General features: G+C 49.0%; 4 protein-coding genes across 4 annotated transcripts; 1 reads left to right on the top strand and 3 right to left on the bottom strand.

The window, feature by feature from the left end:
- Nucleotides 1-1,958: 1,958 nt before the first annotated feature.
- Nucleotides 1,959-4,590, top strand: LOC112897497 (transcription factor bHLH49-like). Its single transcript, XM_025965802.1, has 7 exons — nt 1,959-2,392; nt 2,472-2,705; nt 2,883-2,948; nt 3,064-3,132; nt 3,234-3,305; nt 3,398-3,565; nt 4,022-4,590. Exons 1-7 carry the CDS (start codon nt 2,015-2,017, stop codon nt 4,145-4,147), a joined length of 1,113 nt encoding a protein of 370 aa, XP_025821587.1. The 5' UTR covers nt 1,959-2,014; the 3' UTR covers nt 4,148-4,590.
- Nucleotides 4,591-4,878: 288 nt separating this feature from the next.
- On the bottom strand, nt 4,879-9,581 carry LOC112896831 (heat shock protein 90-5, chloroplastic-like). The gene is made up of 19 exons (XM_025964959.1): nt 9,176-9,581; nt 8,871-8,944; nt 8,641-8,766; nt 8,458-8,551; nt 8,270-8,353; nt 7,996-8,139; nt 7,793-7,909; nt 7,634-7,678; nt 7,454-7,534; nt 7,185-7,289; nt 6,959-7,099; nt 6,762-6,854; nt 6,565-6,642; nt 6,236-6,490; nt 6,041-6,143; nt 5,776-5,947; nt 5,590-5,695; nt 5,398-5,487; nt 4,879-5,305 (listed from the first exon to the last, which is right to left on the bottom strand). The coding sequence occupies exons 1-19, from the start codon at nt 9,428-9,430 to the stop codon at nt 5,099-5,101; spliced, it is 2,370 nt and encodes a 789-aa protein (XP_025820744.1). The 5' UTR covers nt 9,431-9,581; the 3' UTR covers nt 4,879-5,098.
- Nucleotides 9,582-10,360: 779 nt separating this feature from the next.
- Nucleotides 10,361-15,213, bottom strand: LOC112896834 (alpha/beta hydrolase domain-containing protein 17B-like). The gene is made up of 6 exons (XM_025964960.1): nt 14,601-15,213; nt 12,129-12,165; nt 11,649-11,885; nt 11,526-11,573; nt 10,961-11,439; nt 10,361-10,583 (listed from the first exon to the last, which is right to left on the bottom strand). Exons 1-6 carry the CDS (start codon nt 14,972-14,974, stop codon nt 10,493-10,495), a joined length of 1,266 nt encoding a protein of 421 aa, XP_025820745.1. The 5' UTR covers nt 14,975-15,213; the 3' UTR covers nt 10,361-10,492.
- A 3,801-nt stretch (nt 15,214-19,014) lies between these two features.
- LOC112897752 (UDP-glycosyltransferase 89B2-like) lies at nt 19,015-20,759 on the bottom strand. The gene has a single exon (XM_025966143.1). It carries the CDS (start codon nt 20,727-20,729, stop codon nt 19,296-19,298), a length of 1,434 nt encoding a protein of 477 aa, XP_025821928.1. The 5' UTR covers nt 20,730-20,759; the 3' UTR covers nt 19,015-19,295.
- Nucleotides 20,760-26,894: the final 6,135 nt, after the last annotated feature.

The following is a 26,894-nucleotide window of genomic DNA, read 5'->3' on the forward strand; positions in this document are numbered from 1 at the left end:
TTCCTCTCCTCGACGCGTCTCTGCAAACCGCTGCCTGCAAGTTATGACGGGCGTTCAGACAAGCTCCGGTTATCCTCGACCCTTGTTCTTGCTACTGAGAGCTGACTAATCATTTCGTCTCGGTAATGACCCTCTGCTCTTTGCGTCTCGGTAACCATTGCTTCTCGGAAATGGACAATCTGAACGGCTTCCGCAGACTTTTTTCTGTATCCAATCATGCTTAGCGTGCATGCTGACATGGTTTCAGGTTTCCATCTCCTTTCTGTTACCAACTGAACTCTCGAGAAACTGACGACGAAAGCTGGCAGCTTGACCTGTGCAGCGTCAGCCACAGATGTTTCATCCCCTTCAAGTTTTGAGCTGCCGGGAGGAGACTACTGCCAGCTAAATTCACACACATGACTGCCGTTCTGTTGCCATGTTATCAGCTCTGATCTGATGAGCATCAGTTACTGCTACCCAGTTGTTGTTGCACAAAGAAGCCCCTTTTGCTTGACAAAGAAACATCGGTTCCCTGTTTTTTCTTGACAAAGCTTAACTGTTTCTATCCGCCCTTGTTTGGCAAGCAGGTGAAAGTTTCTGATGAAATGTTTATTTGTTATCTACCACTCAATTCAGTCTGCCTAGATGAAACCCGACTGGCCAAGCAGCTTACATAGATCGACCATCTATGCTACTGACTGTTCTTTTTTGATAATGATGCTACTGACTATTTTGGGGGAGCTTCAAGTAGCACACGCTAGACACTTTTTACAGCGGGTGTTTTCCTCGCAACTCACATTCTCGCAAAGCTTGGTTCACTCACTCGGTTTCGTTGCCGTCCTCAAGGCTTCAAACTCCCTTTCCCTTTGCAAGACCGGCACGCAGTTCTTTTGTGTCGGATGCCACAGTGCGCAAAGGCAAAAGGGGAGCAACAGCGTAACCGAAAGGTGCCCCGATTAAAGAAGAGACGGCCATGATTTGTGCTAGCAGCAGCAGTAGCTTGCAAGTCACTTCTTGCCTTCTTGGCTCTCGCGGTGTGCGAGTACTACGTTGCAATTTTTTACTGCTGCCTCCGGAAGGAAGGTTTAGCAGTAACAGTAACAGCAGGCAAGTTACCGGGGTTGCTGAGACGACGGGGTAAAATATCGCAGTCGGCATCAAAGCGTTTGCTTTAGTAATCAAAAGATTAGATTCGGGGTTTCGCGGGCCTCGAGGCTAATGATAGATTTGTTTAAGTGTTTGAGGACTAGCGAGGTTAAGGGAGTCAGACAGATGGGTAAGGCCAACTGCTGTGTATTGCATTGGAATCTTTTCATGAAGGAATGGTAACATTTTCTTTAGAAATTCTAGCTGTAGAAAATGAGAAAAATCAGGAAAATCTCTCTCTTTTCAGAAGAAAATTGCCTTCGACCTCAAACATAAACTCATAAAAAATTCCATGTCGTTTGAATCGAAATATAGTTACAAGCGATCAGGCTAATGCTTGCCTAGTAGTACTACTATGTTAGCAGTCAACTAATGATGAGAGGGCGAGGGACACACACAATTTTTAATCACAAGCAGGCAGACTAAACAACGCCAGCGTTAGTCGGCACTGTCAGAGTGTCAGTCAGGAGGCCATGAGACTTGGTATTGTCAGATTAGATGGTAGGAGCAAGAAGTCACCGTGGAGTAGTTAGCTACACCACTGCTAATTTATTTTTTATTTCGAAGTTTACACTATTGCTATTGCTAATTTCAAGAAAACTTCGTTCCCGTGTATGAGAATGATGGATTCTATTTTGAAATGAACGTGCAGGACATATTTCTTTTTATGGTCCTACCTTGCTACCACATCAAAAACTAAAGAGAAATGCTTTTGGGGAGGACACTGCAATGCCAAACCGAGCTAAGCAAGCAAAAGCAAAGGCTAAAACAAGAGTAAAAGGCTCCCTTGGGCGGTCAATACTCAATACTGAAGAGTTCCTTAAGTTCAAGAACACCCATTTGATCTCTCGATACCTCCTCTCTCTCTCCCCCTCTAGTCCCCACCATGGATTCATTTGCATGGGCGGCGGTCTCTCAGACTCCGGGGCTAGCCGGCGGCGGCGCCGTCTCCGACGGGAGAGGAGGGGGTCTCTTGCCGCCGATGCCCGGGTTCCAGCTCCCACCACCGGCCGGTCTCGAGCGCTTCTCGGTGGACTCCGGCCTCGTCGAGCGGGCGGGGCGCTCGTCCTGTTTCGGCGCTGCAAATGGAACAGCAACCACTGCAAGCGCCTCAAACATCACCTTGGAGGGGGCGTCGCGTCACCGGAGCAAGGTCGCCGGCGGGAACAGCAGTGTCAGTGGCGTCCACGACGAGGCCGCCACCGGAGACTGCTCCTCCGGCGGACCGGAGCCGGACTCCAAGAACATGAAGAGATCAAACGAGGTAGGCGTTCACTGTTCCTTGCACTCGTCTCCGGAGGTTCCAATCTCTGTCTCCCAACTTTGTTGCCGTTGCATCGTAGGACGTTCTTGCGACGGATCAAGCGAAGGCGTCCAACGCGTCCACCGATTCCGCAAACGAGAGTTCGCGCAGCAAGGGCGTCAAAGGCGAAGAGAATGGCCTGGCCGCAGCGTCGGTGGTGGCCGGCAAGAGGAAACGGAATGGATCGAAGGCGCCTGACGAGGAAGGCGAAGAGTACATCCATGTCAGGGCCCGGAAGGGGCAGGCAACCAACAGGCACAGCCTCGCAGAGAGGGTACACACAAACTGCACTAGAATACTACTACCATAGCATATAAGTACAGTACTAGATTCTTCAGACTTCCTGAAACATTTGCAGAGTCATTGCCTGAACTGAATCAGCTTCAGAGCTTGAAAGCGTTCCTAAAAGATTAGTTTGGGAGTTGGTTCATCGAGCTCTTCTTTTGTGCAGTTGAGAAGGGAGAAGATCAGCGAGAGGATGAAGCTTCTGCAAGACCTTGTTCCTGGTTGCAGCAAAGTGAGCCTTCTGACCGCAAGAGCCGTTGCGCACACAGCATTTTTTCCCCCTGATATGTGAATTTCATAAGAATGACGCGTTTAGTTTTGTTTGGGATGGATTTCGTTTGATTTAGGTGACCGGGAAGGCGGTAATGCTGGATGAGATCATCAACTACGTCCAGTCCCTGCAAAGGCAGGTCGAGGTACGGTCCCTCTCTTCAATCTTCAGAAAGGAGAGAGCCTGAAAGCTTTTCATCTGATGAAAACACAACGCACTGATCAAATGATTTCCTGCATCTTGCAGTTCCTATCCATGAAGCTTGCGGCGGTCAATCCGCAGCTCGGCCTCAACATAGAAGGGATCCTGTCAAAAGATGTATGCAGTCGACTCACCTGAGAGTTCTTGATACCTTTCCAGTTTGAATTTGCAGGAAATGCGCAGCTTATTCATTTCAAATTGAAATGCAGCTTATTCGCTTCCCCGGTGCTCCTCCGTCTGCTCCCATCGGATTCTCATTGTCGCAGTCAGGCATGGTCCAGGAAGGCGTTCATGGAGTGGCCGGTTCGAATGGGTTCAGAACAGTCATGCAGGGGCAACTAAATGAGAGAGACTCGTTCAGAGAGCATGTTTCTCAGGTTTGCAAAGCAGAACACAGAATTTCTTTTCGTTCTCTTTAAAACTAGAACGCCTGTATTTCCACATACCCTAGTGTGTAATCTATAGGACTATCTGCGAGACAGGTTCAAGTAAGTACTCGTATCAGGGGGTGTTTAGATCGCAAATGTTTATAACATTTGGAACTTTTTGCTACTGTAGCGTTTTCGTTTGTATTTGACAAATTTTATCTAATCATGGTCTAACTAGGCTTAAAAGATTCGTCTCGTGATGTACAATTAAACTGTACATTTACTGCTCCATGCATGTGTTCCAAAATTGATGTGATGGAGAGAGAGTGTAAAAATTTGGAACTTTGAATGCATCTAAACGGGGCCTCAGTCCTACTCCTAGAGGTCTTTTCGGAGTAGAAATAGCTAGCAGCGACACATTTAAAACGGATTGGTTTCCAAGAATGCTAACGAAGTTTCTTTCAGTCTCTGGAGCAGATTCCTCGCGCCTTGGATGGATGGTTCCACAATGCAGGGCAAACAGCGTACAGGGCAGGCATCGATCCAGAACATCTGAGCATCGGCCCTGATCAGGACGCGTTTCATCTGTGATGTTCAGCTCCAGCTTCATGGATGTTCAAAGTTTCTTGTCATCAGCAGAGAGACAGGCACATAACTAGCATGTGCACGGTAGTAACTGCATAGTGCAGGAGCAGGACAAGCTTGAATGCTCCAGGAAAGTTCAGACGTTCCTACCATTGCTCCAGGATTGTTAATGGGGTGTCGTTTGTGTTCAGAGCTGAAAGTTCAGACACCGAAAGTAGGGTTCTGTAGGCTGTAGCTATGAATTTATGATGTTGGAAAGCCTGTCTAGGTGGAGTCTGGGGCCTGTAGTGACTATCCCTGAAGATTAAATACCTACGAAAATAGGCAGAATTGCTGCACAGTGCATTATTAGTTCCAAAGTATTGTTTGTATCATTATTAACAACGCAAGTTTACAAAACAGCAATGGCAACATATATTCAGATTGAGCACACGCATTTACTCGCTCAATTTCCTTATTTCTTTTTTTTTTTAACCAGAGAATGGCCAAGGAGTCCTCATCGTGATGCGAAAGCAGCTGACGATCAAGATATCATAGCAGGCAATGTGGCTTCCTCGTGCTAATCGTGCATATATTTTTTTTATCTAATTCATCGTTAGCACTGCATCTCATGGCTAAAGTCAAGAATACAGTAGCTCTGATCTTGACACGAATATCTGTCAGTAGAAGTATACAAAATGGAAAAGAAATGCAATGTGGGCAGCGCAGAAGCTTTTTCTTAAGAGGGACATCATAACTTTGTGACGCAATCGATCTTCATGCTTTATTGATAAGGCCACTACGCCATCCAATATTAAATGGCATTAGCGGGCAAGTCTACACCTACAAAAATTTTCATGGCGGTAACCCGTATAAAAGGATTTGTAACCAAATGATGTCCTAGCTCATAATTATTATTTTACCCCCTGTCACAACTAAATATCTAGCCTCAGCAAAGGATACCCAAGAGAGAACTCACTAATCCCTCCACGGGTCGCTCTCGGGTCTTACTTCTGAAGGCTCAATCACCTCCGTCTCGGTGCCTTCAGATGAGTCTGCCTCCGCACTGGCCTCACCAGTAGTAGTTGCTTCAGCCTCCTCTGTGTCAGACCTCCCCCACCGACCGCCGAGGGCAATCGCCATCATCTCGTAGATCTTGCCACCCAACTCTGCTGGACTCTCAGGCTGGACATCACCAGTAAACAAATATTCAAACATATCAGTAAATGATTTTTGAATGACCTTGGAATTAAGAAATGTATTTTCATTGCACTTACAGTATATCCACTGGAGATCAAAGCAGCCTCATACAACAGCTCGACAGCCCTCTTAGCTTCTGTGCTTTCAGGCTCATTTTTGCAAGCAGCCTAACAAAAAATTGTTTCTCATTCATATTAGTTACTGCTGTATTAAGTAGCATGAGCATATCAATTGTTATTGAATGGTGAGACACAGATAACTATTCGTACATTCAAATCCTTGATAATAGGGTGGTCGGGGTTAATTTCAAAAATCCTCCTCCCCCTCATAAATTCCAAGCTTGATGTGTCACCAAGTGTTTGCGCCTTCATGAGCCTATTAGTTTTGGAAAATGTACATCAGGAAACAGTTAAAAATTCTAATTATCTGCTTGCACAACTGAATAGTAATCCTACCTTTCCATGTTAGCGGACCAGCCAAACTTTCCGGATACAAGAACACACGGTGATGAACTTAAACGCTTTGATATTTGGACCTTGGCAACCTTGTCGCCGAGCTGTTGTTTTACCCAGTCACACAGGAGAGTGAACTCCTGCTTTGTTTCTTTATTTTCTTCCTCTTCATCACCTGTGGATACAAATTCAGATACAGATTGGTAAACATCATGCAAACATTCAAACAGTGAATAGCCAGTCTGAGCCAACTTGAGCATTTCCTCACCCAATTCCAGATCCTCTTTGCTGATATCCACAAATTTCTTCTCTTTGTAGGTCTGTAAGTTCTGAATGGCAACCTCATCTATTGGCTCAATAAGGTAGAGAACCTAAATAACAAAACAACCAGTATCCTGAGTCAGGGAAATGGGAGAAAGAAATGCTCTTACTCGTAATCACATATGCCTATTAATATACATACTTCAATGTCTTTCTGGACCAGCTTTTCCAAGAAAGGAGCAGTCTTTGCACTCTGTAGACTATCTGTGGCAATGTAGTATATTGCCTTTTGACTCTCAGGCATGTTCTCTACATATTTATCAAGGCTTATCGTATCACCCTCATTTTTAGAAGAGTGGAATCGCAGCAATGGAGCAAGGCGCTTGTGATTTCCTGTGTCCTCAATGCAACCAAGCTTGATAAACTTGCCAAAGCTTTCCCAGAACTTCTTGTAGTCCTACAGAAAAAACTAAAGAGCTTTAGCATCAAGTAAACAGAATAAGTGGTAGCAAAACAGAGGTTCAGTTGTACCTCCTTATCTTCTTTTTCGGCAATCTCTTCAATCATATCAAATGTCTTCCTGACAAGTCGCTTGCGCATAATCCTTACCTGAAAAAAAAAAAGATTCTCTCCAATTATTTGCACGGAAAAGAAATCTCTAGTAAAAGAATCTTCAGAATCTCTAATTTTAAAGTAAGAAACTGACAGGCATTTTGCCCATAACTTACAATTCGACTTTCTTGAAGAATCTCACGAGAAACATTGAGGGGAAGGTCATTTGAATCAACAACACCTTTGACAAAGCTCAAGTATCTTGGAAACTGCAAGATACATATCGAAATCAATAATTTATCCTGTCTTCCTTAATGAATACTAGAAAATAATTACCAAACCATTGCTAGTGTTGTGTTGCTAGATAACATACCAGCTCACCATCAAAATCATCAGAGATGAAGACTCGTTTGACATATAGCCGGATATTTTTGGTCTTGGGATTCATTATCTCCTCGTTACTAAGGGGCGCCATTCCTGGAATATACAGAACACTCCTGAATTCCACCTCACCCTGTTAGCAGAAGGTCAGGTTAGACACTATTCAATGTAAGTGAGCTTAAGTGTTTAAAAGAGTGACGTTGGATGAAATAACAAACCTCTGTTGTGAAGTGGGTGTGGGCAAGAGGATCCAAGAACTCATTGAATGTCTTCTTATAGAACTCATTGTATTCACTTTTCTCAATTTCCTTTGGATTTCTCATCTGCACATACGGAATAGAATTCAAAAATCTGTTTCCATTTCTTCACCATAGTACCTCATGTAGATTTGTCAATGTGGAGACTAGAGTGCCCGCAAGTACCAGAAAAATTTGTTCAAATTAATGAACAAGCCACACTGGTCAAGCAACAGTAACTATACACTTACCCAAATGGGTTTTGTTTCGTTAGCTAGCTCCCAGTCCCAGTATTTCTCAGTAATAGTCTTCTTCTTCTTTTGTTTCTCACCCTGTATATTCAAGCATGCTCAATTAGTTGCAAAAGGTGCAAGGTCGCTAGAAACATAAGAAAAACTACAAGCAGCCCCATTCAGGGGGAAAAAACTAACCTCTGTTGCCTCTTCACCTTCTTTTGGCTCTTCATCCTCTTCAACCTGTCAATCAAGAATATTGCATCAGTGCAATAAAATAAAAAAGGCAATATATGGTAGTAGCCCCTAAGCACTGTATAGTCAAGAGAAACAGCAATAAGCACTATCAAGACCCACCTCAACAGTTCTTGATTTCTCCTGCCACGTGTATATGGGGAATGACACAAACTGAGAGTAGTTCTTCACTAAGCCTTGAATCCTTGAAGGGTCAGCAAACTCGTATTTGTCATCAGGCTACAAAAGTAGCAAGAATGTAAGATTTCTTTACCAGAAAAGAAAAATAAAAATCTAGCTATATCATGACAATATCAGGAACATACCCTTAAAAAGAGAGTGATCTGAGTTCCACGTGTAAGCATCTTCTCAGGGTCAGTCTCTTCCTTGATGACATAAGAGCTACTATCCGCCACAGCTTCCCACACATACTGTTTATCTGATTTTGGGCTCTTAGTGGACACCACAACCTGCAATGTGGTTGAAAAAAATTGTTAAGTTTGGTAACAAATTGAGCTCAGATGCAAATTGCAAAAAGAACTAAAGTGTTATTCCATGTAAACTATTTACAAAAGACACCATTGAAGATATACTTCATACCTTCTCTGCTACAAGAAAAGCTGAGTAAAACCCAACACCAAACTGACCAATTAGACCGTTGTCGGACCCAAGGTCTTGGTTCTCCTGAGGGAAAAATTAATCCCGCATTAGCAATGAAACAATCACACAAAAAGCTTATTTCAAACATGTAGATGTATCAGAATGGAAAGGGAAGGAACGCGCTGCACCTTGAGGGCCTTCAAAAATTTTGAGGTCCCACTCTGAGCAATCGTACCAAGGCAGTCCTTTAGCTCATCTTTGGTCATCCCAACACCAGTATCACTGTAGTAATCTATAACCATAAGCAAACAGTGCTACTAGAGCATGTTTTGAGAACACAATCAAGCACATCCGTAAGAACAGCAACTTACGTGATAGTAATTGTTCCAGCATCAGGGTCCGGTTTAATCCTTATTTCCAGCTCACCACCATCAGCAAGTAAAGAAGAATCGGTCACACCAAGAAACCTCAACTTGTCCAATGCATCGCTGGCATTACTGTGTAGAATTCCAGATAAATTGCACCCATAAATCATGAGATCATGGCATCAAATGGATAATTGTAAAATTTAATTATTTCTAAGTCAGAAAGAGCTACAAACCTGACGAGCTCCCGGAGAAATACCTCCTTATGACTGTACAGGCTGTGGACGATCAAGTCCATTAAGCGGCTCACCTACACAACGCAGACAGAAACAAACATACATGTTTCAGTAGCCAGCGTTCACACAAATGAAAGCTAGACTCAATCTCAGCCATACAAATTTGGCAACATTTCTGCCAGAACTTCTGCCAGACAGCCTTATCACATTAATCTACCTAAAAAAACCTAGCCGTATCGACACCCTATGACAAATTTCATCTCAAACAACATGAATTAAGAATATGACCGGTGCCCATGTCTCACCTCCGCCTGGTACTCGAACTTCTCCTCGGCCGCCTCCTCCCCGGCGGGCTTCTCCGTGACGGCCGCATCGCACCTGACCCTGACCAATCTGCCCCTGCTCTTCTCGGCCTCCCATCTGACCCCTCTGGGGCACCTTGCCGCCCCGCTCCCCCGCGGCGCGACCGAGCTCGCGGCGGACGGCGCCCTCCTCGCCGCGCAGGGCCGCAGCGCCGCCACCGACGACGCACCCAGGGTCCCGCTCAGCGCCGGCGCCATGGGAGATAGAGAGCGCGTATGCCACGAGCTGCCGCGCCAACGTTCGGGGGGTGAGAGATGGGAGAGAGGGCGCGCCAACGTTCCGGGGGTGAGAGAGGGGAGGGACGGAGGGGGACTGGGAGAGGATAAGGGGGGTTAGGGTTTATGTAAGCGCTGCGGGGCGGGCGGGTTCAAGAGGACAGGAGGAAGGAGATGAGGCGCTGAGGAGGCTTCTAGAAAGCGCTCGAGCCCGAACTACGCATCACCACGGCCGATGATGAAATGAACGGTGGATCGTGCCGTGGCCCGCGGGGTTGAACTGCTGAGAGGTGTTTGCAGCGTGGGACCCATCTGTCTGTGTAGGTCGGGTAGCGGTCTGGGCTTCTACGAGCCGCAGTCAGCTTATCTCTGAGCCCAACAGGCCGTTTTCTTCGGAACGTGAGGATATTGGGCTTTCCTGGGCCATTAACCGCAGTGCCCCGTGAGATCAACCAATCGTGCTTGTTTGACCACGTCATTAGACAAGTTTGACCTGTTTGGATTGTACCCATATAACCGTAGCAAGACTATTTTTCTATCAAGTTGGATCCACACGTTAGTGACTTAGAAAATTGTGACAAAAGTACCCTAAACTAGACAAAGTGTGACAAACAATTTGATAAACTAACCCTAGTCAAATTTAACAAGAAATCGTGACAAACATCGGTAATATTAGTACATCAACCAACCAAAAAGACCCTTACTTCCGTGACCAATGGAAGTGGTTTCTTTTTTTTTTAAAAAAAAGAAACAATGCGTACGTTAAGACTGATTTAACGGAACCAAAGGCGTCCACTATATTTCATTAAACTTGTTCAAAGCCATCTTTCTTGCTGATAACTGAACAGTCATCTGTACAGATCACAGCGCTGTGTTTACAAGTTTAAGCCAACGTATAGGGGCAAAGAATCAGAAGACAACTTCAAAAGGTCGTGCTATATTTCTCTTTACTGTTCGTGAACATCTTATGATTTCCATCACATGGAGCACACAAACCAGTATCTAAGAAGCTGGGGGGAATACCGACAGCAACCAGAAATCCACTCAATGACCACGGCAAGGCTCAGTGCTATGGGAAGGCTCTTTGAAGCAATCCACATTGCACAGACCCATCGATCTAATCTTCTCTCCAATCCTGCCAAAGAATAATGAGAATGTCAGTTCGAAAGAATTTTGTCATCTTTTCACTATAATTTAAATTTATAAGGGAACATCCTAGGCAATGCTAATGAACCGTGTTTTCGATGGGGGGGGGGGAGAAATGTAGGATTTTTATGTACACTGAAGCTTCTTGTTTCTGTGTTCTTTTCCCTGTTTTTTCGTTTCTTTCTTAGGTCTGGATCCCAGACCTCCATCATATTTTGCCCACTACTATAAATGAAAAGGCACAGCGCCTGCTGTATTTGCTCAAAAATAGGCAGTGCTAAGTTAAGTCAGAAAGTGATGTTATATACTTCATCTAATCCCGAAATGCAATTGTAATGTGCAAGACAAGAAGCAGAGAGAACCAACCTATCAAAGCTTTTCCTTGGCTTTTCTGTTTGCTCAAGTTCATCAATCCTGTCAAAGCAGTCGACACTTCTCCTAGATTTTTCTTTCCTGTCCGTACTGGATCTCGCCTTCTCTCTGTGGCCCGTGCTTCGCCTGCGTTTATCCACATGTTCCGTGCCCAGCATAGGCTGTTCATGAATTGCGGTCTTCCTTGACGGTTCCAACCTTCGCGAGATCATGGAAGGAACCTCGGAAATAGCTATATCATCAGATGGTGTTTTGTTCTCAGCTGGCGATTTTCCACTCTCAGCTGCAGCTTCTTTTTCAGCTGGCAGTTTTTTTATGGCCGACAGGAACCTCTTCAAATGTCTTGTGTACACCGGGAATGTCTCCAAGTTACCATGGTCACCTCCCTCGATCCACAGAGGTTCATATTTCTGCTGGCACAGCTCCCAGAGCCGCTTTCCGTGGGACCAGTCAACAACATCATCCTTTGTGCCCTGAAAACCAAGGAAAAAATGCTCCAGCTGAATGATCTGAAGCTATTAGAAGAATCGTAACACGTGGATGTATACAAATAACTTACATGGATTACCAAAACCGGGCATTTCACATGGGGAATTTTGTCAATATTCTGCAAAGGAAATAAGTGTTACCATATACAGAGTAAGAATTATTTATCTTAGATACTTCAGTCGGTGAAGCAAACCTTGTAAATGTCAAACCAGTATGTTTTCTTCACAGAATACAAGACACGCAAACCAGAAAGTATCGGACTGTGCAGAACAACAGCTCTTATGTGATCCAAACGAACAGCTAAATGGAGGGTTGGTCCACTGCCAACAGACTGACCATACAGAACAATGTCTTCTTCCCTAGTCCCGTAAACGTCCACAAGGCATTTGTATGCAGCTTCTATGTCCGCAAAAGTATTAGCTTCACTTGGCTGAAGATGGATTTTCGAGAAACGTTTTGTTAGTATTCTGTTATTCCTAAAAAGAAGCAGCTAATAAAAAAGTGAACTGCTCAGACAACTAATCCCCTGAATCAAACTGCCTCGAGCAGGAATCAGTTTCATGGCCTCTTTCATGAAAAGAAAGGCCAACAATAATATTGTGAGTTGGCCCTCTACTAAAGGTGACATGGTCAGATCAGACCATTAGTTTCAAAATAAGGATAAAGATATTACCTTGCCTGATGACTGCCCATAACCAGAGTAATCATACCTGCGAAGAATGATGAAGTTGTTTTAAGACAGGCCACTTCAATCACCGAGAAAAGCATGATTGATCGCAGAACTTGCTAAGGCATCAAGGACTTAGACTTGCAGCGTTCGGTAGTTATTTAAATGGATTAGCAGGAATGAAGAAAGAAGCTAGCATGATCAACATCTTCACATCAATGAAAATGACCATCCCATAAACCTATTAATACAGTAATAGTAATACAGCAATAGAAAATATGAAGGTCTGTTCTACATCTACATACAAGCAATAGTCTACTCTAAGCTGTGGCCACTCGAAATGACATCTAGAATAAATTTTGCGGTCATACTCCAACAAAATAATATAAATAGTTGATACAGGATGCACTTGAGCTCTCTTTGATTTTGTTTTACAGAAGGAGCGAGTTAAAATGGTTATTAACTTATGGAGGGCAGGCAGCTTCTTGAGCTTGCCTCTCCGTTCAATTACAATTAAATAAACTGAAGTTTTGTGCATTTCGAGTCAATTATCCAGTGCAATTTCCTGATTTCAGCTCATGCAGGATGGGAAACCACAATATAGTGTCTGATGAACTTTTGGTGATACTGTGATATGCCATGCCCTTTCAAAGTCACCTTGAAATTTTATCTTTAACCATCTTAAAAGGGGAAAAAAAAGATGTTTCAACAATATTTCTTTTTTTAATCAATCTAGCCTTGTTCCGTCAACTGATCCTACCCATCACTCTCTTTGTCTCACTTTTCTGGACAAACAAAACCCTGGACCATGTCATTGTTTCCTCCTCTTCTTCACACTTCTGCAGGCTGCATCCATCCCACCCTACTTGTGTGAAAATCCCTCTTGTCATCTTAATTGTACTTAATAGGTAAGTGTGGACGTGTACCCAGTTATTACCAGGGTTACTATACCTTAGGAGAGAATTGAAAGGTGTGTGGCTTTCTTTTGGAGTATTTCTAGTTTGCATGTTACTGTCATGTTAAACAATAAAACTCCTCCTAGAGTCCTAGTGCAAGGTTCAACCATGAAGGTATGTTGTCGTCAAATAATAGAGCTGAAAAATTGTGTGAGCATTTTTCTAATAACATAAATACCAAAAAAAAACTATGTGAACCTACTTTCACCTAACAGTATGTAGTGGAATGAACATTCTTCCGAGTTCTGCGTTGCAAGGTCCATCCATCCAATTAACTGCTCATTTGTTTGGGTATTGTTGCTACAGACCTGGTCCCGACTTAATTTGATCCTTGGATAGAGCAAAAGATTTAAAGCTGGGGAATATGCAGGGCATACAGAGGCGGTTGTTTTACTGTGAACTTGAGTATGTCATTGTGTAGCCAAATAGTTAACTCAATAGCAAATAAATTATTAAACATGATCTAGGATACTTAAGTTAATATACTACATGAGCAGGAAACGTGTACGAAGCGAATCCCAGGAAAGATCAAATTACTGTTGACGTGAGTGACAGTGGTCCATATAAACAAGTTGACAATCCAGCTTCAGACAGACAGACAGACAGACAGATCTTGTAGGCTAACCAAGCAATACAAGCAACGATATCAAGTAAACAGTAGTGCGCTATTTTCTAAACTGTTGACCAATGATTAGTTTTCTGTCAGCAGTACACAGTGGAAAACAAACACAGAACCATATTGAAACCTTTGAACATGCCACTTTCAAGAAAAAAATGGATAGCTAGACCAGAAAAGCGTCATTAACAGCTTAGCTTTAAGTGGAGAAAAAAGAAAAAAAAGAATCAAATGCTGTCCAGGTTCAAGTTTGACTAATTCATTGTAAAGTGGAAAAAGGAAATTAGGAAATTACACACACTGCAACAGCAACAGCAGCAGCAACAAAATTTACACAGTTCTGCCAAGTATCGATGGCAAATTGAATCTTAGCCAAGTAACGCGCTCACGCTCTCCCCATGACCCCATATATCAGACGAGAATCTGAATTCCCTAAAAGAATCAGGAGTATCAATTGCGCATTATACATCTTTAACAAGAAATCAAACCCCAATACCCCATTTAGAAATACAAAGCTAATGAAAACCATCACAATAGCAGCACTTCACCCCCACTCAATAACCGTACCAAGGAACGTATGATCACTATATCCATCATTTTCACTTCACCAATCAAACATAAAACCGTTAACAACACAGAAAACGGCAGGAACAAACAAAAGAAAAACATTTTTTTATCTAATCAATCAAGGATTCAAGGCACGCCCACTCTAAAGGATCAAACCATGATCAGATCAGATTGTGGCCTTCTAGAAAGAACATGTTCTGATCAGTTTCTCATAAGATCAATTATTCCCCCAAAAATCGTTTATTTTCATCCAGTAACTAAAGCAGTTACTTTGCTCGCCCAACTGAGTCAAAAGTACCCGAGAAATCAGTCAATCACACGAGCACCTCAGGCACTTACCCCATGAGGTTGACGTGGAGGCGTGCGCTGAGCTCGACGAAGATCCTGTGCATATTCCCGAGGTCGGCGGCGTTGCCGTGCGAGAAGAGCACGGTGAGGCTGGCCCCGGGGTGACGCACGTACATCGCGATGATCTCCGAGCCCCGCCGCGTCCGCACCCGCCTTGCCTCCACGCCCACACTCCACCGCACGCCCGTCATCACCACCCTCCTCGTCGCCACCTTACGCGCATCCTCCGCCGCCGCCGTGGAATTCGTCCCCTGAGCGGCACCCGGCGGCGGCGGCGGCTCCTCCTCGTCGACCACGCCGTAAGACGGCGGGTTAGGAGGGAAGAACGCCATCTTGGAGGCCACCGAGGAAGTCACCCCGCCCATTTGCAACCTCAGTCCTCCGGCCGCAGCGGCATCAGGGTCTTCTCCGGCCGGGGAGGTGGAGGCGGGGCGGGGAGGGGCTTCAACTTCAAGGTCAGATTCTTTTAGAGGCCTAATTGGAAAGTTTCCAGCGAAGGGCTGCTCCACGAAAGGGGCTATTTGGATTTGCAAAGTTCTTCAGGGATCTGAGAAGAAGTAGTCAATTTCTCCGGGGTTTATCGGAGGGGCGGGGGTTAAAGATTGGCGCGGAATTAGGGGGCGGAGTTGGCGAGTTGCCTTGCCGGGAGAACTAAAGGATGGGCTGCCACCGTGTCACGTGAGCTCAGGCAGGAGCGCACGTGAGGTCCACTTTTCAATTTATTTTTCTTTTTTTAGCACGGCTTTGAGCATTTCCTTTCTTTGATCCGAGCTTAATGACCAAAGATTTGGGTTGTTACTATGCCAATATGTTTATTGCTAAGTATGGAACACAAGATCAAACCATTAGAATGTAAGATTTGTTCCGTCCATATCTCTGTATCTAAATTTGAATTATGTCAATAATGTTAGTAGCTACTCTTTCCGTTCCAAATTATAGGTCGTTTCGGCAAATCTATAAGCAATATAGACTATTTGCAAATTTAGATACATTGACTTTTTTATCTATCTAGATTTACCAAAAATAACCTACAATTCAGAACGAAGATCTGCTAAAACGAACTGCAATTTGGAATGAAGTGATTATGCCTTGTCCATGGAATGTATAGCCTGAACGAACAGTGGGTCTTGATGATACATATGTATGGCACGTTCTCAAAAAAAAGACATAAATGGATGATGAAGTAACGAAGCGGGGTCTTCAGTGACCGTCCAACCTCGCCACATACAAATACCATATTATGGAGGAACAAATTATTGGATCCACAAAACGGTTGTTAATTTGTTCTGAGGAACAGAAATATTACGTGCTTATACTGTTGCTTCTTTATTTTCTGAACAAGAAATACCTCCTGTCTTTTTTATGTTACAGATGTTAATTAGTGTGTGTGTATATATATATATATATATATATATATATATATATATATATATATATATATATATATATATCCACAATCATGTGTCCATGGTCCATGCAAATTGCCCTTTTCATGATTTCTATCCGGGTCTTGCTGCTGGGGATCGGATCCAGTGCAAGCTGTGCCGACGGCATGAACTTGGAGTTGGTTGGCATGGGCAGCAGGGCAGGGCACCATGAGTGTGATCTGCCACTGGGTCCCTTCACCCAGCTCATCCTCTCGTGTCCAGGCCATACTGTGCCATATCATCATGCATGCATGCCAATATGCCATACTGCCATCACGACATGAGCATCAATTCCTAAATGATTTCATCAAAAGATGTAAGATTAAACCACTTAAAATCACTCATTCACCATGAAATTCTCTTCATTTTTCTCTCTCACGGGAATGTTAACTCCTTTTACAGCAACACCATGACATCTTGCTGTGGTGGCACGCAACAACCTATGTGGACTTTCTAGTGTACATGTCGAGATAAAAAAAAAAACAAATCCACCGAGATGGCCCATGTCAGTGGATGGAATTATTAGGGCTTGCAAAGGCTGTCTCGAATCGAACGGGACACACCCAGCAAATCGTGAATGATATTTAAACAAACTAGCATCGACATCTTTAGCCTTTTTCTTAGGAGAAAACAAAAAAAATGCTACGAGACTTTCTAGCTCTGCTTTGGATGCAACTAAGCTCCTGCCGCACTGCACATACGCTGAACGCAAAACCCGCAGTTTGTAGCATGAAAGGCAGCTTACTTCTCACCAGCCACACTTTCTCTTAGCCTTTTTGACTTTGCAGTGTTCATCGACGGCTTGACAAGGCACAGCGGTTCCTGCAATCTGTCTCTGTTTCCTTTTCTTTTTCGACTCTTCGATTCCAGCAGTGATGGTGAGTTCTTCCGATGCTTCCAGTTGGGCGATGAAAAGACGCGGGGGGGGGGGGGGGGGGGTGAAAAGACGAGTGCATCAAACGCGCATGCTCGCCGTCGTTCGTTCTCCTTTGGTTCGTCTGTCAGAACTCGAAGCTCGTGTGCTCGCCGGGAAGAGTGCAGAGCCGCATGGTTGGGGTAGACATGCCTGCTGGTTGGGAGGTCAATCATGAACTGATCCGCGCTTCGCTTCTTTTCCTGTTAGGCGGGCAAACTCTGGTGGCGCTGGTGGCGCTGGCTGTGCCCTGCTGTTCGGTCTAGCCATGATGAGACCTGTCTGAAGAAGTCGACCCGCAAAATGGACAGTGACAGTGTCACACCAATATGCACTGGCATTGTCATCCATAAATTCGGGAATCTTGGCATGCTGATGCCACCACGAAATTGGGGCAGGGGACTGTGGGGGCAGCTTCAGGGTACAGAGTACAGAGACCACAGCGGGGTTGAACCGACAACTGAATACTCTATAACCAGCATTAGTTAACACTGTCATCATAAAAGCCATCATGAAACCGCAAAGCTATGCGTTCAATAAAAAGATTTGTTTCCCGGACAGTGGCCCATACATTGTCTGAACCGTATTTGGGCGACTGTGAACTGACCTAAGCGTTGTTAATTCAGTTGTCATTTGGCTACGAGATCATTGGCAACAGCCGACATATCATTAAAACAAGCGTTGTGTGATAACGGTACGAGTTAATGGTGAAAACAAGAGCCTTGAATGGTGAGCAATGCAAATGCATGGCTTTTTTTTTTGTGAAAAAGGCAAATGCATGGGTCACTGCAAGCCTGCAGAATCTTCTGAACATTTCTAGAAAAAGCCGATAATAGAGTACAATGTACATCTTTTCTTTTTTTTTAAAAAAAAGAGTACAATGTACAAATACTGCGCATTACAGGGCCTCCTCTCCTAGGCCTTAAGGCATTTGCAGTTCTTCTCTAACTCAGCGTCGATTACGCACCAAAAAATAAGCAGTCGTGGCTGAACAGGATACAGCGCGGGGGGGGGGGGGGGTGGAGGCAGGGGGCGTCGCTGCCTTCCCCATCTTCTTTTCTAAGGAGTTCGGGCCCACTGGCAGCACGGCGGCGCGCTTCTGCAACGGGTCTGCTTGCGCGCACGCGACGCCTAGCACCAGCGGTGGGGGAGGGGGGGGGGGGGCGAGCGAGCGCATCGCAGAAGGCCCACTTGCGGCCCATAAGCCTTCGCCCCGCCGCCGCCGCTCTCCTCCTTCGTCTCCAGCGGCGGCCGTGCCAGATCCGCCACTGCCGACCGCGGCCGCGCTAATCCGTCATCTTCCCACGCCCCCGTCGAGGTTCTAGTCCACCAGTTGTCTTCCCAACCGCCGGCGGCCGGCAGCTCCTGCCGCCTCATTGTGCCACCCCCTAATCCTGCCACTACCGCTGGGCGTCCCTGCCTTCCCCATCTTCTTTTCTAAGGAGTTCGGGCCCACCTGGCAGCACGGCGGCGTGCTTCTGCGATCGATCTGCTCGCACGCACGTTCGCGATGCCTAGCATTAGCGGCATGAGGGGCAGTTTTTAAGCATTGTCAGCATGAGCTGCCAGCCATATTTTTTTTCTTTAGTGGAAGGTAGGGATTCTGCGATGCGTTAAGCTGCAGTTTCTGAAAATTTGAGCGCGTCAGATCTCAGAAAGGTTACGACGAGCCCGTCGTCAGCAATCGCCTAACGGCTTAACCGGCCCGTCGCCGGCGGCCCAGATATCCTGCAAGTGCAAGATGTGGGCTGCGATGGGCCGCGTCCTCGTGGGCGAAGAAACTGGCGACAGGGTGGATTGGCCGCGGCGGGGTTGAATAGGTGGGATAGGCCGAGACGGCTCCGGTTGGGCCCATATGAATTGCCACGTCCGCCGGCAGGAGTGGCGATGGCGACGGAGAAAAGGGGTGGGTCTGCGGCCGACGGCCAAGCAACCGACCTCGTGGTTCAAGTTCTTGCCGGACGCATCCTGTTCACTTCCTAAAACCGACCACCAAGCCCCGATGGCCGAGGAAGCATCCAACGAGGATTGTTTTTTTCGAACAGATTACTGATGTCGGCAGAGGGGAACCACCTGCGCGCCCCTCGTATGTCTTCTTCTAGCTTCAGCAATTGCAGCTCATCTCCCATCAACAGACCGTTTCTTCCCCGCACCTCACCATTGCTGCGACTGCGAGCATCGAGGGCCAGAGAGTACTCTTTTGATCTACAGCTGCTCCTCGACGCAAATTCATGGTGTTCTCTAAGATAAAAAATCACTAGCTAATACTTGTTGCGTTGCTTGCCAATGCTATATTGATACATGAACAGCAATGGAAGTTCAAAGATTCTATGGACACGCCGGACCCTAGACGACGTTAGCGAGCATTTCCACCAGCTCCTCCAGGTCCCTGCTCGAGCTCCCGCCCTCCGCCACCGCGGCGGCCGCCATCTTGCCGAGCTCGGCCGCGCGCTCCCTCACGGGGTCACCCTCCTTCCCGACCGCCGCGGCGATCGCGCCCGCCATCCGCCCGGCGTCGGGCACGGCGTCGGCGCCCTCCGCCACGAGCACGGCCACGCCGGCCTCCGCGAGGAGCCGCGCGTCCGTAAACTGGTCGGCGCCCATCGGCCACGTGAGCATCGCCACGCCGGCCGCCGCGGCCTCCAGCACTGAGTTCCAGCCGCAGTGCGTCAGGAACCACCCCACCGCGCGGTGGCGCAGGATCTCCACCTGCGGCGCCCACCCGCGGACCACCATGCCGCGCGACGCCGTCGCTGCGTCGAACCCGTCCGGGACCGCGGTGCCCGGGCGCGCAGCCCACACGAACGCCGTGGAGCTCCGCGCCAGTGCGTCCGCCACGGAGGCCGCCTGCGGCGGCGACAGCGCGTGCTGCGTCCCGAAGCTGACGTACACGACGGAGCCGTCGGGGAAGGCATCCAGCCACGCGGCCAAGCTCGCCGGCGCCACCGCGTGCTTCCCGCCGCGGTCGCTGGAGGTGGCCACGGCATCGGACAATGGGCCCACGGCGAACACCCGCTTCGACGCCAGGTCCGGGAGCGGGCGCTCCACGTAGGGCGCCTCGAGCGCCGCGAACGAGTTGGTGACGAAGCACGCGCTGTCCAGGTTCCACAGGAAGAACTGGCGGATCGCCTCGGACACCTCGTCGCCGGCCACGTACTGCCGGAACAGCCCCGACAGCTGGCGCCACGGGAAGCTAGGCGAGCCGGGGATCTCCGGGAACGTGACGGCCTCCTCGGCGTCGTCGGGGCGGCGCCTGCGCGGCAGGTGGCGCCAGAGGGAGTGCGACATGGCGAGGTGCAGCGCGCAGGAAGGCGAGAACGTGACGTGCGGCACCCCGAGCTCCGCGGCGAGCGGCTGCGTCCACCCCGTGAAGAAGTCGGAGACGACGGCCGTGACGCGGCGGCCCCGCTGCTGGGCGTTGCACCAGTCGAGGAGCGGCGCGCCGAGCGCCGCCAGGCAGACCGTGAACGGCCGGAAGAGGTGGCGCGGGAGGTCCTTGGTGTTCTCTCCGCTCCCCGGCGGGAGCAGGCGCGGCGCGGACGGGAACGGCAGCGTGGCGACACCCACGGACGGGCACGCGGCGACCAGCGGCGCGAGGAGCGGGGCGTTGCCGGGCGTGACGGCGACGGTGACCGCGAGCCCGCGCGCGGCGAGCAGCGCCGCGAGGTCGAGGAGCGGGAGCAGGTGGCCCTGCGCCGGGTACGGCACCAGGAGCACGTGCGGCTCGACGCCGCCGCCGCGGCCACTGCTCGCGCGTTCCCCCTGGGGTGGCGCGGCCATGGCCAGTCGGCAGTGGACCCGAGTCGTTCGGATTGGTTCCCGTGGCGAGAACTGAAGGGCGGTACAGGTTAAGTAGACCAGGGCTAGGCCAGCGTCTTCAGTTGCAGTGCTTCATCTAGATCATGACATCGACACGGACGTGTCATTAGAAACCGAACGGAGACACGGTGCGATGGTGACGACGACTACAAGTGCTGAAGTAGAACAGCAGGTTTGGCGATTTTCAAATGACCCGATTCGTCCGTTCATCCGATTCGTCCCCGACCTGTATGGCTGTATCTGGACTGGCTTTTCCATTCCCTGTCTTTTGAGTTTTGACTGTCTGCTCGTCGAACGGATCGGAAGCAAGGTGCGAGAAATGCAGGCGATGGATCATTCAGGGCACCAACCCTGGTTCTGAAAATGGGCGCATGCGTCCTGAACATTTCGTCGGAAATATTCATTGACGATGCGAGCCCGATGCCGGAACGTGGGTTGGTGACGGAGACCCTGCACGCCTCGTCGTTGGCCGGCCACGTCGTGCCCGCCAACGCCGCACGCGCGACCTTCTGGAACGGAGGAGGGACAGCGACCGCCGCCGTTCACCTCGCCGGGTCGGGCGCGCTCCGGCAAGTGGAGACATACCGAGGGGTAGCCTGGTAGGCAACGACTGACCCCCGGGTCGGTCGTTCTCGCCCGGAGCTCTTTTAGGGTCGATCCATGGAATTTTTCCCATGGTGAGCAAATGGCGTGGAAAGCTGAGGAAGCAGTGGGAAAATTGGGGCCTGGATGACGATGCTGGCACCCTTGGTGCACGGCTGCATTTGATGGCACCTCAGCATTTTTTCTAGAGAAAAGGGATACACCCCTTATCCAAGGGCCAGTTTGGTTGGTTATGTGAGATTAAACTTTAATCTTATCACATCGGATATTTGAACACCAATTAAAAATATTAAATATAGTCTAACTATAAAATTAATTGTATAAATGGAGATTAATTCGCGAGACGAATCTATTAAGCCTAATTAGTCCATGATTTGACCATGTTGTGCTACAGTAAATATATGCTGATGATTGATTAATTAGACTTAATAGATTTATCTCGTGAATTAGTCTCCATTTATACAACTAGTTAGGTTATGTTTAATTTTTCTATTTGGCATCAAACATCTCATGTGATCCAGACTAAAAATTAATCCCTACTCAACACACCCTAACTTCCCATCACAGAAGAAAATGATTCAGGCGTCAGCATCTCCGTAGGGGGCACGTTTTTCATCTGGGAGTAAAGTATGTCACCTATGAATGCTTCCTTTTCGCTAGGTACTGTAAGGTCGTTAGCTGCAAGCCTGCAACTGCCAACTGCAACGGTAGCTAGGCTTTAACACGCAGATGCATCGTGCCCTCCTAGCCTGGGTACATGTTCTACTAGGAATTCCGGAATTTGCCAACGACCTCCATGGCGCTGTGCCGCCGGACCGAGCTCTCTGCGCGCTGGCGGCCTGCGGGGCATCCGCCGGCTCGCCGTTGCCGGAAGATCCCCCCCCCCCGCCCCCCCCCCCCCAACACCCCCCTCTGAACAGATGGCTCACTCTCACTGTGGCTGTTCGGCGTCAGGGATCCGGACAACACAACACGGCACGCCCGGCGCTCTCGGTCGGTCCGTCTTAGGCTGTCTCCAACAGTATACTTTAAACTGACTGTTCTGTACCCTATATATAGATAGAGAAGATTCCGTTCTCTATTGCTTCAGCAGCGTTCTCTAAATGGTCCTCTAAAATAGAGAACGCTACAGATTTCCTCTATATATAAAGATTCTCTCTTCTCTTCTCTATTTTTTATTTACGTTTTAAACACTGAATTAAATAAAAATAAAATATGTCCATAGCATTTGAGGTATGATAAATACGTACGTACAAAAATTTGGAATAAAATACGTTTCTAATATAGGGTTTAATGTATAGAGAACGAGATTTAGAGAATGTTGTTGGAGAGAAATAAGATATAGAGGAGAGAATCTTGTAGAGAATTCTGTAAAATGAAGGATATAGAGAAGGATATAGAGAACGACGGTTGGAGATAGCCTTAGGAGGCCCGCATGGCCTTAGCGTACGAGGCCGCGCGGTGCGCGTGGGCTGGGGCGAAGGTTCCTCTGCTCTCCTAGTCCAGCGGGCGGATGGTCGAGGGAGGGAGACCGCACGAATTCAGGGAGGGAGCGGTGGAAGGCGATGGAGTACGCATGGAGCAAGCACAAGTTCCTGCACGCAGATCGAGCTGTCCATGGAGACGAGAGCAAAGGAGGGTGGAGTTCATGGTGGGGGTTAGCCGTCCCGCCATCCCAGTCCCGGCGAGCAGCCCGTCTCGTCATCCCGGTCCTGGTGAGCTCGAAATTTCCGAATCGGCGATGCGCGGCCCACCTCCGGGCTCTGATTGTGCAGTACTAGTTTGATCATGGACATGCATGGCTGAGTGGTTGAGCAGAGCATCTCTCTCCGCATGAATTTGAATTTCGTTTGAATTTCCCTTCTGCCGAAATAAGCGCCGACAGGCAGCTGCTCTACCATCCAGGCATTATCACCCACCATACGAGAATACTCCACCCCTTCATGATGCATCTCTCCATGTTTTTAGATCCAACCGGGGATTAATGGAGCCGGCGTCGTCGTCGTCATCATCTCTCTCTCTCTCTCTCTCACAGCTGTCTCAGCTGTCCATTGCCATCGTCTATGATGCGGGCCGCCACAGACCCACGCAATCCAAAGCGGGGCTGCGATTGCCCCGGCGGCGATGGCTAGGCGCACGTGTGCTTATCGTGCTGTACCCGGTATAGGGCCATGAAACGAACCGGATTCCCAAATCGAGGAATCCAACTCCCTGTATCATTGTGATAGTCTCTGGATCTAAGTGCTATCACGTACAGAACTCATTCCAAACATAATATCATAGTCAAACTCAGACTAAGCTCAAATATGGGTTTAATTATTACGTAAATCCATAGGATTTGTAGTACGAAATTTATTACAAACCTCTCGGCTAGTGCGGTTCAGACAGAAATCGTAAAGCGGTAACTAGTCTTCGGGCCGTCCTTCATCTTCTGGACTCTTCTCCACAGGCGACTCAAGTGTAGCACGAGCTTCAGTTGTACCAACCGTCATCATTGGGGTCGAACTCCGGATCGGATCCTGCATCGTACCAGGCTACCCCTAAGGAATAGGATAGGTTCACGTCACCATCCGAATGTAAGCTTTATTCTGGTCTATACTACGGATATAACAAAGTTCAAGAGGTAAAACTGCGGTTTCCTGTGCATGCTATATATAAATATAAGTATACACATCTTCTCCCATTCTCGACTCGGGCCCTTCCGGTATTCCGGACACCCGGTCAACGCACACCTTCCAAACCACCAAGTCGATCCGAGAACTCCCTCTACTCGCATCTCAACTGCCCCCTGGCAGGAAGTTATACTAGAGGGAGGTAGAAGTCATGAGTAACACTAACTAAAAAGAGCAACAGAGGAGTAGGTATGCCCACGACTGAGGACGCGGCTATACGTACAGTTTACACCCTGCAGGGATTGTACACCCGGACCCACTCGAATCGACACTAGCCGGAGATCAGCCGACTAATAGACGAAACATCGGTCTACTGAAACGGAACTAGAAGCCACGGTACCATCCGACTTACCCAGGTCTTGGGCGCATCCTCCCACAAGAGGTCGCTCGGGATTGTGAAGCCTCCCATGCGTCTCGGAGAACGTGAGGTTAGCACCTCCTACCCCTGCACTGATACTCGATCCTCCTACCGGCTTGGTACTGCGCTAGCTAGCCCTGGACCGGTCCCACCCTCATAATGGGTAAGTGGTGTGCACGCTTAACAGATTCCCACAAGTTATAGTTACTCTCACACGGTCCTTAACTGCCGAAGCGGGCATCTTCGTCAAAAGCGTCTCCACCATGGTGGTCCGCGACTGCACCCTTAACGGGTGCCTCCAACACCTCAACCTCGTAACCAAAAGCTGTACCCACCATAGGTACTCCGTAGGGTATGTCAAGATACACACCCCAAGCCCTCGATCCATGATCGAGTTAGGTTTGCCCACTCCTGCCTAAAGCCCTAAACACCAACTCCTGAATAGTATAACTTCACACACGCCAAGACTATCCATCCATTCCCACACATACACGTTCAAGGATTGACAAGGCATTTCATATAAATAACAAGTGTGATAGGATTTGCAAGGAGTATGGGTACATAAAATAGGCCATGCAGGTTCATCTTGATAAAATTACACACATAGCGATAGCATATATAACAAGCAATGCCTAATAGGTATTCAGATCGTAGATGGGCGTGAACCTGGCGTCTCTTCGAACTCCTCCTGGGCTTCCGGGTAGTCCTGGCCGTCGGTCAACTCCTCGTGGTTGGGTCCTATTCGTAAATACGAGTAAGAGTAGGGACCAAAGTGCAAAAATGCATAAAACTCTTCAAATAAGATCCAAATCACCGCAAAACCTACTCCAACAGGTGGTTTATGATTTTAGAGGAATTATGGAACTGGTTTCATAATTTTCGAAGGTCCGGTCGATTTATTATGAATTTTATAAGGATAAACCTATTTCTGAAATTAATAAAAGAATTTTGGAAAAGAAAAATTAGTCAGCAGCGACACGTGGCAACACCAGAGCGTGCCACGTGGCATGCTGACACCAGCATGACGTCAGCAGCGGGGTCCGTGCCTGCTGACGTCAGCGTTGACCGGTCAACGATCAATGGTCAAGGGGGTCCACGGGTCAATGGGTCCCACCGGTCAGCCTCACCTCGAGGCTGACAGGTGGGGTCCTCAGTCCGGCTGGGAAAAGAAAAAGAAGAAAACGACTCGGTTTGGTTCTGGGCCCAAAGGAGCTGGGTCGGCTCGTTCGGCCCAACAGGCTCGGCTTGGCTTCGTGGGCTAGCTCGGTCTGCGGCTCAGCAGGCCAGCTCGGGCTTACGGCTCGGCTACGTGCGGTGGGCCGGCTCGGCCTAACAGGCCGGCCCGTGGCCTACTCTCCCCCCTCTCTCTCGCACTGGCGTCTCGGCCCCAGGGGGCAACGCCCTGTGCTTCCCCCTACAGGTGGGGTCCGCCCATCGGTCTCCCACCGGATCTGGTGAGGCTGCCAGTTCCGGTGCGGCTCGGGCCAATATGGCCCCGTGTGCGTGTGTGCTAGGGCGTGTGCATGTGTGAACGCGTGGAGGGTGTTCGGGGAAGCGCCTCAAAGGCTTGGCCGCGATGCGAACACGACGTCGCGGGATCGCCGCGCACGGCGAGGCCGTGGCGGGGCACGGCATGGCACGGCGTGGGGCACAGTTCGGCTGGGTCGTGGCCGGGTTGCGCGGCACGGGTGCGCACGCACGCGCGCGGGTCCTGGCTTTGCAGGGCCGTGGCGTGGCTGTGCCATGTGCGGGGCACCGGCATCCCGGGCCCGTGGCACGACGCGGTTGCGGAGAGGCGATGGCGGCTGCGGGGAAGACGGCGGCGCGACGGGTCCCTGCACGAAAAGGTGGCACGGCGGCCGGAGGGGAAAAGGGGGTCCTACGACCGGGCTACGGAGGGCTCATCGGCGACACCGGCAGCAGGGGGAAAGAAAAGGAATGGCGGCGGTGAAACTCATCGGCGGGGCTGAAGGGGATGGTGCTCGGTGCGGCGGAGAGGTGGTGCCGTGGCGAGGCGGTGCAGGGCCGGGCAGCGCGGGATCGTCGGTGTAGTCGATCGGGGCGCCGGCTCGGTGATGACGCTCCGGCGGCGGCGGCGTCCTCCTCCTCGTGCTCTTCTCCTGCTCCTCCTCCTCTCCTTCGTCTCTCTCTCTCTGGTGCAGCGATGGCGGAAAGGAAAAGGGCACGGGTGGCTAGGGTTTCGGGCATCGGCCTCAGGGGGTTCTTATGGGGCGGCCCTAGGGCTTGTGGCGCGGGCCCGGACGCTGAGGGCGGCAATGCCCATCATGCGTGCCACGGCCACACGGCGCGCATCCGGCTGCTGCGGTGCGGGGTTAGGGTTTGCGGCGCGAGCGGCCGGGGCGCGGGGGGGGGGGAGGGGGCGCGTGGGCGGTTACGCCGGTTGTCGCGGAGCGGGGCGGCGCGCGGGTTGGCGGGTGATGCAGGCGAGCGGGGCCGCGGCGGAAGGGAAAGGGGAAAAGGGAGGGGCGGGGC

This window comes from Panicum hallii, chromosome 6 (genome assembly GCF_002211085.1).
Source record: "Panicum hallii strain FIL2 chromosome 6, PHallii_v3.1, whole genome shotgun sequence".
NCBI lineage: Eukaryota > Viridiplantae > Streptophyta > Magnoliopsida > Poales > Poaceae > Panicum > Panicum hallii.